Here is a 12,591-nt window from a genome sequence, read left to right on the forward strand (position 1 = left end):
CACTTTAATTTAACTTCCAGTCAAACCTGATCTATGAAATTAGCACTATGAAAACTGTAAGTTTTTTGCTTCTACTTCAGTTTTTCTATGGTCTCGTAGCGCATGTATTATTGTAATGCACTTTTAATATTTTGATCTACTAGTTTTTGTTTAAGAAAAAGTGTTTGACTGATACGATGACTTTTGGTGTATTATAATCAATGGCTGTGATATTCACGAATTGTGAAAGAAAAGATTTTGCTTGATGGAAGAGATTTTGTGGATCTAATTTCATTATAAAATTTTTAAAAAAATAATTTAGTACAGAAAAAGCTATAATATCGGAAAATATGAACTGCTAACGCCAAAGAAGCAAAGTCCTACAAAAGAGAACTTACTAGTTATTTCACAGGCTGCATTCCCTGTATTTAATCAAATCTCTATTAATCATAGCACTGAAGTCCTTCTGTGTTGTGGTTGCAGGATGCATTGTGCAAAAACTGTGGTTATATCAGCGAACTATACAGGGTGTTACAAAATGGTACAGCCAAACTTTCAGGAAACATTCCTCACACACAAATAAAGAAAAGATGTTATTTGGACATGTATCCAGAAATGCTTAATTTCCATGTTAGATCTCATTTTATTACTTCTCTTCAAATCACATTAATCACTGTACTTCCTCGATTCACAATCAACATGTGTGGGCTGACGAGAATCTGCACGCAATTGTGCAATCACGTCATCAACACAGATTTTCTGTGAACGTTTGGGCAGGCATTGTTGGAGATGTCTTGATTGGGCCCCATGTTCTTCCACCTACGCTCAATGGAGCACGTTATCATGATTTCATACGGAATACTGTACCTGTGCTGCTAGAACATGTGCCTGTACAAGTACAACACAAAATGTGGTTCATGTACGATGGAGCTCCTGCACATTTCAGTCAAAGTGTTCGTACGCTTCTCAACAACAGATTCGGTGACCGATGGATTGGTAGAGGCGGACCAATTCCATGGCCTCCACGCTCTCCTGACCTAAGCCCTCTTGACTTTCATTTATGGGGGCATTTGAAAGCTCTTATCTACGCAACCCCAGTACCAAATGTAGAGACTCCTCGTGCTCGTATTGTGGACAGCTGTGATACAATACGCCATTCTCAAGGGCTGCATCAGTGCATCAGGGATTTCATGCGACAGAGGGTGGATGCATATATCCTTGCTAACGGAGGACATTTTGAACATTTCCTGTAACAAAGTGTTTGAAGTCACGCAGGTACGTTTTGTTGCTGTGTGTTTCCATTCCATGATTAATGTGATATGAAGAGAAGTAATAAAATGAGCTATAACATGGAAAGTAATCATTTCCAGACACATGTCCACATAACATCTGCATCACAGCTCATAAACAAGATGAAAAAATGCCACCTCAAACTGATGAAAATGGTGTATCAGGAAGGAAGTCATTTCTCGTTTTTTTTTTTTTTTTATTAAATCTGTCCCTGAGTATACTGCATGTCTGTCCACGTCTAAATACAGTGAGAATTAACTATCATTCCTTTTTATTAGTGTCTAATGTATTACACACTTGTAGACTACGATACGATCAATATCCGTTTATTTTTAGAATTGCATCACCAAAAATATTGCTGTAATTGTTGCAGCAGCATGTATTAGTTCTGTGGAGAAATGCATAAAGTTTAACAGCCTATGGTTGTGACAATATTTCTTTCAAGGCTGTAGTCAATATTTTTGTCTTGATAGCCTTAATGACTGTATTTTTTGTATCTATACCTTTCCTTATTTAAAAAACAAATGCCATAGCATTTTTTGTTTTACATTATTAGAACTATAAAGAACAAATTAATGCACCAGAAGATATTTTTTGCACTGTAATATTGTATGAGAAAAGCGCTTTGTGTAAAATAAAAACGAAAGATTTTAAAAATTAGTTTAAAGACTACATTGCTTGGCGGTCATTGTTAAATCAGTTAAATTTAAAGGAAATATCTGATATTTCACTGATTAGTAATATACTTAAAAGATTCTTGTTGGTCACGTTGTGAGGATAATTCTTTTTTATACTAAACTTAATAGTAGCAGCTAGATGGGAAAGTCATACACAACCAAAGATCAACTTTATTTTAAATAAAAGACTTGCAGTAGATTCAGCTTTGTAGAAATAATTTATTTTCATTCATTTAAGAAAAAAGTAATCCAAACTTTAGTTAAGTAATATAATATTGGCACATAAAATGCATGACTTTAATATTTGTTACAGTTTACTATTCCCTCATTTCAAACAGTTCATAAGCATTTATCAGGAAGGTATAAGGTTTTACCCAAAATTAAATCTGACATAAAAAAGCTAAGCAAAATCTAAGAGAGGAGCACTGTCAGTCAAATTTGTTGTGATACAGATGTGTAAAAATTGTTTTAAGTTTAAAATGAACTGAGTTGGCTAAACACCAAATTGACTATCCACACACAAACATTTATTAGTAAAGCACAGAAGTGGTAAAGGCTGGTGATACCACCACAAATCTATCAACACTGTTACCAGTCTCTTTATTACTATAAATTCACTAACACATTTTCTTCATCTTGCTATTCAAAATAACTGTCATAAATTCTGTACCTGTTCAGAAGAGTTTTCCACATTAGAGTTACAGAAGTTTTGAAACACTATTTTTACCAATAATAATTATGTATGTAGTTCACATGAAAGTGTTTGCATAGAGAATCAAATATGAACAACAGATTTCAGTACATTTGAAATGAAATTTTTGAGATCGATTCACTAGAAAAATATGGTTTATTTTTGATACTAAACAAGAAGTAATCCGAACTTTTGTTGTAAATTGTAAATATAATCTATACCAGTGAAACACACTGTTACAAAAAGCTCTACGTCTCAAAAATTTGTGATATCTTACTGGTCTCTCCATTTCTAAAAACTGTATAAACTAATCGAATTGTAGAAAGTTATTTGCCTTTCTTCAAGAATTAATGTTCCTCCAAAAATACGTGTAGAAAAGGAAAGAATGGACAGTTCTTCAGCATATGTACTGCAAAAATGATACTGTCAGTTTGAAAATAATATTGGTATCAATCTATTTGAGCACAAAAGTTAGCGCAGCCTAGCAACTTAATGATCAGCTCATTTTTTGTGTTTAAGTCTGTGAATAGCCATCAGTAGATTCGTAAAATGTATAGGCTTAATAACACTGGAAAAATAACAAACCATGGAGTTGTTGGTGTCATGGCCATATACAGTTCCTTGGTTAACTGTTAAATGTAGAATCATAATAAATCAAACCACAGCAAGGTCCTACTGCCATGATCAGGTTTCAGTGGACCAGGAAAATGAATACGACCATGAGTGACAGTATGTGTCTGACATCAACCGTAAGAAACTCCAGGAAGTATTTTCCAAGTAATAATATTGCTTTTAACGTTAACATTTATTGTAGAGTGGATATTATTTACAATTAAAAAACGGTGTTTACCATTAATGGTGTTTGAAGCAATTTATCATCGAACACACAGTTGTCTGATTCGCTTTGCTTCAGATTCTTCTCTCACAGATACAGAACCCTTTTTAACCATTACAAGTAATTACTGGGCAGACGAAAAGCATGGCACAAAGCCTACCTACATTGGATGTGCACTGTACCATCAGCACGATTACCGACCCAAATGACCCATTGTCTTCGTGGTGCGCTGGCGTTTTCATCAGGACTTGCCTTCTAGTTTTTCATTTTCCGCCCTCTCTCGTAGTTCCTTGCCTTCCCAGTGCCTCACCTTCAAATCGGCAAAGAACCTGAAACAGACATCACTCACTATGACTCCTCCCATTACTCGAACGTGACATGTATGATAATATTGGTACACGTGTATACGTGCCACATCTCAAAAGAAAGCCCCAACTGGCTGTAAGTACACTGCTGGCTATTAGTACTGCAGAACCATGGCGTCGACGTACAACAAACACCAGGCTGGCATGAAATGCACTACGTGCTTGGAGCTGCAGTTGATTAGCAGTTTCGTGCAGCAACACAGGGCAGGTAAGAGTGATGTCATTCACGTTCTCTGTTCAGCTGCCATTACCGATGTCATTTTATGCAACCTGCAATGTTCTACCTACCTTCAAAAACCTGGGGCGATTTTTCATATTCTTGCGGGCGGCCTGTTAAAACAGATCTGTTGTCAGTTATTTGCACTTCTAGGATTTGAACATACTTTGGATGTCTCGAACGCTGAGCGACAATTTTAAATTGCTTATTACACTGAAGAGCCAAAGAAATCTGCCTAATATTGTGTAGGGCCCCCACGAGCTCGCAGAAGTGCCAGAACACGACTTAGCTTGGAATCGACTGATGTCTGGAGTTGTGCTGGAGGAAATTGACACCATGAGTCCTGCAGGGCTGTCCATAAATCAATAAGAGTAAGAGGGGGTTGAGGTCTCTTCTTTACAGACTGTTGCAAGGCATCCAAGGTATCATCAGTGATGTTCATGACCAGGGTGTTTGGTGTCCAGCAAATGCCACAGTGAGTGTTCCTGGAGCCTCTCTCTAGAAATTTTAGACGGTGTCGCATTGTCCTGCTGGAAAATCCCAAGCCCGTCGTAATGCACAATGGACGTGAATGGATCCAGGTGATCAGACAGGATGCCTACGTATGAGTCACCTATCAGAGTCATATCTAGACGTATAACTGGTCCCGTATCACTCCCACTGCAAACGCCCCACACCATTACAGAGCCTCCACCAGGTTGAACAGTCCCCTACTGAAATACAGGGCCCATGGATTCATGAGGTTCTCTCCATACCAGTACACGTCCATCCGTTCGATAGAAATTGAAACCAGACTCGTCCGACCAGGCAACATGTTTCCAGTCATCAACACTCCAATGTTGGTGTTGACGAGCCCAGGCGAGGCATAAAGCTCTGTATCGTGCATTCGTCAAGGTGGCATTCGGCTCCAAAAGCCCATATCGATGATGTTTCGTCGAATGGTTCGCAAGCTGACACTTGTTGATACCCCAAAGTTGAAATCGGCAACAATTTGCGAAAGGGTTGCACTTCTGTCACGCTGAACGATTCTCTTCAGTCGTCGTTGGTCCCATTTTTGCACGATCTTTTTCCGGCCGCAGCGATGTCAGAGATTTGATGTTTTACCAGACTCCTGATATTCACGGTACACTCGTGAAATGCTACGGGAAAATCCTCACTTCATTGCTACCTGGGAGATGCTATGTCCCATCGCTCATGCGCTGACTGTAACACCACTTTCAAACTCAGTTAAATCTTGACGATCTGCCATTGCAGCAGCAGACACCGATCTAACATCTGCCCGAGACACTCGTGTTATATAGGTTTGCCGACCACAGCGCCGTATTCTGCCTGTTTACATATCTCTGTGTACTAATACGCATGCCTATACCAGTTTCTGTGGTGCTTTAGTGTATTTGCGCGCAGTCTTTGGTCAGAGTAGCTGACTTGCTGGAAGATGTGTTTGTTTTGTCATCGCTGCCTGGCGCTGGAGTCCTATAGTTGGAGTGGTAATGAGACAGACGCCGATCAGGTGACTCGTATGTAGACGTAAAGTTAAGGGCACGTGTGTTGAAGTAGAATGATTTGTGTTTGAATATTGTGGAACACAGAAGAAGGATTCGATTAGTGATTTAGGATGAAATGAGATGTAATGAGATTAGAAAAGAGTAAGAAGAGGGATGGAGGTAATATTTTTTATTCAGTTGCATTGCAGTCACGCGTGGTTTGGAACCATTGTTTAATGAGACATCTATGTCGAGGGACTTCAGGTTTTTCTTTAAAGATTGAGTAATTTTCACTGTAAGGTATTTTTAATGTTTATTATTTATTTGTCTAACATTTTTGTGAGTAGGGGTTTGATATCAATGTTGCCCTTTGTCAACGTTAATGAGTGTTGTAACATAAATTTCGCACAAGTGATAGTATAGCAGGTAATTTAAAAACAGTGTGTTAAAGATATATTTTAGCAAGAGCACTGTCCACATCCTCGATGCAGGTCATTTTTATTTAAAGAGTGTCTCGCTCAGTGACGTGTATAAAATAGATTAATTGTCGCCTGGAGCATTGAAATACGCTCTCAGCAACTGTAGTGAGAAATTTGCAACTGGTGCACCGAAAGCAGCAAGCAACGCCTTCCTAAGCAGTTACATTACGAGGTGAGATATTTTCGTTTCAGGGTCTGTTTGCTATGACATGGACCGTTTCATGAACAGCATGATGTACAAACAATGTAAGAGAGCTGCACAGATTGTCGCCTATATCGCTTATATACATTAGGAACAGCAGAGGGTCTATAACACTTCTTTGTGAGACGCCAGGTATCACTTCTGTTTCACTCGATGGTTTTCCATAGGTTACTACAGACTACTTCTGACAAGAAATCACGATTCGGGCTCCGCAACTTAAACAATGAAAGCAATTTGAACAGAAGCTGCTTGTGAGGAACTGTGCTAAAAGCCTTATGTAAATTCAGAAATATGGAATCAACGACATCCACCGTTGGTAGCACTCCTTACTTTGAGTGAATAAAGAGCCATTCGTGTTGTGAATGTGCGCTGTGTGTTAGTAAATCGTTTTTTCGAGGTATTCAATAGTGTTTGGATACAGTAATGTTCCAAATACGCTGAAGAGCCAAAGAAACTGCTATAGGCATGTGTATTAAAATACAGAAACATTTAAACAGGCGTAATACGGCGTTGATGTCAGTAACGCCAATATAAGACAAAAAGTGTCTGACGCCGTTGTTAGATCCGTTATTGCTGATACAATGGCAGGTTATCGAGGTTTAAGTGAATTTGAACGAGCTCTTATAGTCGGCGCACAAGCGAAGGGACACAGCGGCCCCGAGATTAGGATGAAGTGGGGATTTTCCCATACGATCACATCACAAATGTACTGTGAATATTAGTAATCCGGTAAAACATCAAATCTCTGACATTGCTGCGACCGGAAAAAGATCATGCAAGAACGGGACCAACGATGACTCAAGAGAATCGTTCAATGTGGCAGGAGAGCAACGTTTCCGCAAACTGCTACAGATTTCAGTGCTGCGCCATCAACAAGTTTCAGCACGCAAACCATTCAACGAAACATAATCGATATGGGCTTCCGGAGCCGAAGGGGCACTCATGTACCGTTGATGACTCCACGGCACAAACCTTTATGCCTCGCCCTGGCCCGTGCTAAACGACATTGGACTGTTGGTGACTGGAAACAAGTTGTGTTATCGCACGAGTCTCCTTTCACATTGTATCTAACGGATGGACACGTACGGGTATGGAGACAACCTCATGAATCCACGGATCCTGCGTGTCAGCAGGGGACTGTTCAAGCTGGTGGAGGCTCTGTAATGGTGTGGGGTGTGTGCAGTTGGAGTGATATGGGACCTCTGATACGTCTAGATATGGCTATGACGGGTAACACGCCGGCCGGTGCAGTTCTAGGCGCTTCAGTCTGGAACCGCGCGACCGCTACAGTCGCAGGTTCGAATCCTGCCTCGGGCATGGATGTGTATGATGTCCTTAGGTTAGTTAGGTTTAAGTAGTTCAAAGTTCTAGGGGACTGATGACCTCACATGTTAAGTCCCACAGTGTTCAGAGCCATTTGAACAGGTGATACGTACGTGAGCATCCTGTCTGATTACCTGCATCTACTCATGTCCACTGTGCATTCCGACGGACTTGGGCAGTTTCAAAACGACAATGCGACTCCCTATACGTCCAGAACTGCTACAGAATGGTTCCAGGAACACTCTTCTGAGTTTAAACACGTCCGCTGTCCACCAAACACGCCAGACATGAACATTACTGAGCATATCTGGGATGCCTTGCAACGTGCTGTTCAGAAGAGACCTCCGCGCCCTCATAATCTCACGGGCTTATGGACATCCCTGGTGTCAATTCCCTCCAGAACTACACTACTGGCCATTAAAATTGCTACAACACGAAGATTATGTGCTACAGACGGGAAATTTAACCGACAGAAAGAAGATGCTGTGATATGAAAATGATTAGCTTTTCAGAGCATTCATTCAAGGTTGGCGCCGGTGGCGACGCCTACAATGTGCTGACATGAGGAAAGTTTCCAGCCGATTTCTGATGCACAAACAGCAAAATGGTTCAAATGGCTCTGAGCACTATGGGACTTATCTTCTGCGGTCACCAGTCCCCTAGAACTTGGAACTACTTAAACCTAACGACATCACACACCCATGTCCGAGGCAGAATTCGAACCTGCGACCGTAGCAGTCACGCGGTTCCATACTGTAGCGCCTAGAACCGCTCGGTCACTCTGGCCGGCCACAAACAGCAGTTGACTGGCATTGCCTCGTGTAAGGAGGAGAAATGCGTACCATCACGTTTCTTTGATAAAGGTCGGATTGTAGTCTATCGCGATTGCGGTTTATTGTATTGTGACATTGCTACTCCCGTTGGTCGAGATCCAATGACTGTTAGCAGAATATGAAATCAGTGGATTCAGGAGAGTAATACGGAACGCCGTGCTGGATCCCAACGGCCTCGTATCACTAGCAGTGAAGATGACAGGCATCTTATCCGCAGGGCTGTAACGGATCGTGCAGCCACGTCTCGATCCCTGAGTCAACAGATGGGAACATTTGCAAGACAACAACCATCTGCACGAACAGTTCGACGACGTTTGCAGCAGCACGGACTATCAGCTCGGAGACCGTGGCTGCGGTTACCCTTGACGCTGCATCACAGACAGGAGCGTCTCATTTCGTGTACTCGACGACGAACCTGGGTGTACGAATGGCAAAACGTCATTTTTTCGGATGAATCCAGGCTCTGTTTACAGCATCAGTGTAGTCGCATCCGTGTCTGGCGACATCGCGGTGAATGCACATTGGAAACGTGTTTTCGTCATCGCCATACTGGCATATCACCCGACGTGATGGTATGGGATGCCACTGGTTACACGTCTCGGACACTCTTGTTCGCATTGATGGCACTTTGAACAGTGGACGTTACATTTCAGATGTGTTACGACCTGTGGCTCTACCCTTCATTCGATCCCTGCGAAACCCTACATTTCAGCAGGATAATGCACGACAGCACGTTGCATGTCCTGTACGGGCCTTTCTGGATACAGAAAATGTTCGACTGCTGCCCTGGCCAGCACATTCTCCAGATCTTTCACCAATTGAAAACGTTTGGTCGGTGGTGGCCGAGCAACTGGCTCATCACAATATGCCAGTCTCTGCTCTTGATGAAGTGTGGTATCGTGTTGAAGCTGCATGGGCAGCTGTACCTGTACGCGCCATCCGAGCTCTGTTTGACTCAACGCGCAGGCGTACCAATGCCGTTATTACGCCCAGAAGTGGTTCTTCTGGGTACTGATTTCTTAGGATCTATGCAGCCAAATTGTGTGTAAATGTAATCACACGTCAGTTCTAGTATAATATATTTGTCCAATGAATACCTGTTTATCATCTGCATTTCTTCTTGGTGTAGCGATCTTAATGGCCCGTAGTGTACTTCAGACATTACTCGAGTCCATGCCACGTTATACTGTGGCAGGTTCGCGTGCTCGCGGGGTCCCTACAGGATATTAGGCAGGTGTACCAGTTTCTTTGGCTCTTCACTGAGTATGTTGTTGCAATTTTACTATCCAGCAGTGTAATTTACCAAGTACCAGAAGCTCAGTCGCGGGCCGAACCCTCGCCTTACCTGTCCTTGACGTGCTCCAGCACCTGTCGCTCTGCCTCGGTGAGTCCCTCTCGCACCTCTCGCAGTGTCCTCAGGTTCAAGTGCAGCACCTCCCTGCAGTTGGCCCCTACGATGTGCGTCGCCTGGCCCTCGCGCGTCAGCGCGTGGTATACAGCGAGCTTACCCAGCTCCACACCCTGGCTCTGGGAACAAAAGGCGCCAGAGGTGGACTAGGCTATGTTCAGAGGCGCCATTACATTACGTCAGTAACGTTCCGTGGGATGTAGAGAAACCAGGAAAAGGAGAGAATCGAAGTGCTGAGACGTGGTGCTATAGGAGGACCGTGAAAGTTAGGTGGACTGACTAGACCAGGGGTTCCCAACAAAATTTTCTCGGGGACCCTCTCATACAGCATGACTGGTACCTTGTCATATCAGAGTATCAACTACCTAAGAAAGGCAAATTAAGAGTCTTTTTACACGTTTTATATTTTTGTTACTTACAAAAAACATTGACATGTTCATTGTTGAAAAAATATTGAGCTTAAAACTTTTTCAATTTAGCCATCATTCTCGTTGTTGTTGTTGTGGTCTTTAGTCCTGAGACTGGTTTGGTGCATCTCTCCATTCTACTCTATCCTGTGCAAGCTTCTTCATCTCCCAGTAGCTACTGCACCCTACATCCTTCTGAATCTGCTTAGTGTATTCATCTCTTGGTCTCCCTCTATGATTTTTACCCTCCACGCTGCCCTCCAGTACCAAATTGGTGATCCATTGATGCCTCAGAACATGTCCTACCAACCGATCCCTTCTTCTAGTCAAGTTGTGCCACAGACTTCTCCCCAAATCTATTCAATACCTCCTCATTGGTTATGTGATCTACACATCTAATCTTCAGCATTCTTCTGTAGCACCACATTTCGAAGATTCTATTCTCTTCTTGCCATCATTGTTATTGTTAAATTCTTGATTATTGCTCAAAATCTTTGTCTTCAAATCTGGGTGTTTAGTATAATAAACTCCTTAAAAAAATTGAGTATGAACTGAAAATGAGGGGGCCGGCCGCTATGGTCGAGCGGTTCTAGGCGCTTCAGTCTGGAACCGCGCAACCGCTACGGTTGCAGGTTCGAATCCTGCCTCAGGCATGGATGTGTGTGTTGTCCTTAGGTTAGTTAGGTTTAAGTAGTTCTAAGTTCTAGGGGACTTATGACCTCAGATGTTAAGTCCCATAGTGCTCAAGCCATTTTTTTGAAAATGACAGGAAAAAATTAAAAGTGAGTGCACTGGTCTTTCAAGTGTACTACACTTGAGATTGAATTGAGTAGACATGTGTGAAAAATAAGAAAACACTAATTTCATACAAGGTATTATTTACTTGAAAAAATAGTTACAACAGAGTACACCATCGTTATACAGTTAGTTTTAATTTTCAGTTTTTAATGAAATGAGGTCATTCTGACCTTTCAATCCATTATTTGTGAAATAGTATGTTCCAAACTTGAAACTTCCACGGTCTGTGAAAGCACTGACAAGAAATTAACAATGGCCGATTGTCGTCTGAAATGCGAGTTTCTGCGTAAAGTGACTGTCAGTTGTCAGCTGCAAAGAGGCAGCGCGCGCAGTCTAACGGCATACAGCAGAACTATTTGCGTCTATCTAATTCTAGTTTTGCGCTAGAACGTGGTAGTGTCAGTTGGCTCTAGGAACACGCTAGACGCAGAAGTTAGCGTTCGCTAAAGCTCTGCTCGTGAAGGAAGCGGCCAAAACAAAAAAATCTGTTATCATACGAAATATATTCAATACATTTTTTATTCTAATAGCATCTTGCGGACGCCTCTAGCATAGCTCGCGGACCCCTGGCGGTCTGCGGATCACCTGTTGGGAACCACTGGACTAGACAAACAAAAGAACAGGTGCCACATTACCAACTGTCTGACTGCGGTAATAGGTACAAGTATGGCAACGATGTCACTAATAAATGGTATCAGTGTCAAATGGTATGTGATGCGATACAGAGAGAACTCGGTGACAACAAAAGGAAGGATACAAAGCTAATATCTTAAAAAGTAATGGCTACGCCTATTATACAAGGCGTGTTTCTTAAGTATGTACCGTTTTGAAATTAAAATAAAGACGTGCTAAGATATCTCAATAATTTTATTTTTACACGAAAGCCTGTACCTTAACCTACTTTTCTACATAATTTCCGTCAATACTGACGCACTTGTCATAACGTTGCACCAGTTTTGAATACCCTCCTCATAGAAGTCTGCCGCCTGACTTGTTAACCACTGCATCACCACTGTTTTGACTTCGTCATCGTCTTGAAGACGCTGACCGCCCAGGTGTTTCTTCAAGTGCAGGAACAGACGGTAGTCACTCGGCGCAAGATCGGGGCTGTACGGAGGATGATCCAGAGTTTCCCGTCGAAAAGATGTGACGAGATCTTTGGTCCGATTCGCCACGTGCGGACGGGCATTGATTTGCAGCAAAACGATGCCCTTGTTCAACTTCCACGGACTGTTGCTTTGATTCTGGTGTGACGTAGGCGACCCATGTTTCATCGCCCGTAACAGTTTGGCTTGAGGAATCATCACCGTCGTTGTGGTACCGCTCAAGAAAAGACAGTGCACTGTCTAAACGTTTGGTTTTGTGCACATCTGTCAACCTTTTTCGGTACCCAACGTGCGCACAATTATCGGTAATTCGAGTGCTCGGTCACAATGCCGTACAAAACACTACGAGAAACATCAGGAAAATCATCCCGCAAGGAGGAAATCGCAAAGCGTCTGTTTTCTCTCACCTTATTGTCCACTTCCTGCACCAAACTTTCATTAACGATCGAAGGACGTCCACTCCGTTGTTCATCGTGCACATTTGTGCGGCCATCTTT

The 12,591-nt window shown here is 42.3% G+C and overlaps 1 protein-coding gene across 1 annotated transcript in view; it reads right to left on the reverse strand.

Annotated features, from left to right (window-relative positions):
- Positions 1–3,713: 3,713 nt before the first annotated feature.
- LOC126426516 (uncharacterized) overlaps positions 3,714–12,591 on the reverse strand; it is a 46,962-nt gene continuing 38,084 nt past the window's right edge. Inside the window, exons 6-7 of the mRNA XM_050088421.1 lie at positions 9,721–9,902; positions 3,714–3,801 (exon numbers count right to left, since the gene is read on the reverse strand). Coding sequence (XP_049944378.1) covers positions 3,714–3,801; positions 9,721–9,902 — 270 coding nt within the window. The remainder of the gene's footprint in view (positions 3,802–9,720; positions 9,903–12,591) is intronic.

Source organism: Schistocerca serialis, chromosome 11 (genome assembly GCF_023864345.2).
Source record: "Schistocerca serialis cubense isolate TAMUIC-IGC-003099 chromosome 11, iqSchSeri2.2, whole genome shotgun sequence".
NCBI lineage: Eukaryota > Metazoa > Arthropoda > Insecta > Orthoptera > Acrididae > Schistocerca > Schistocerca serialis.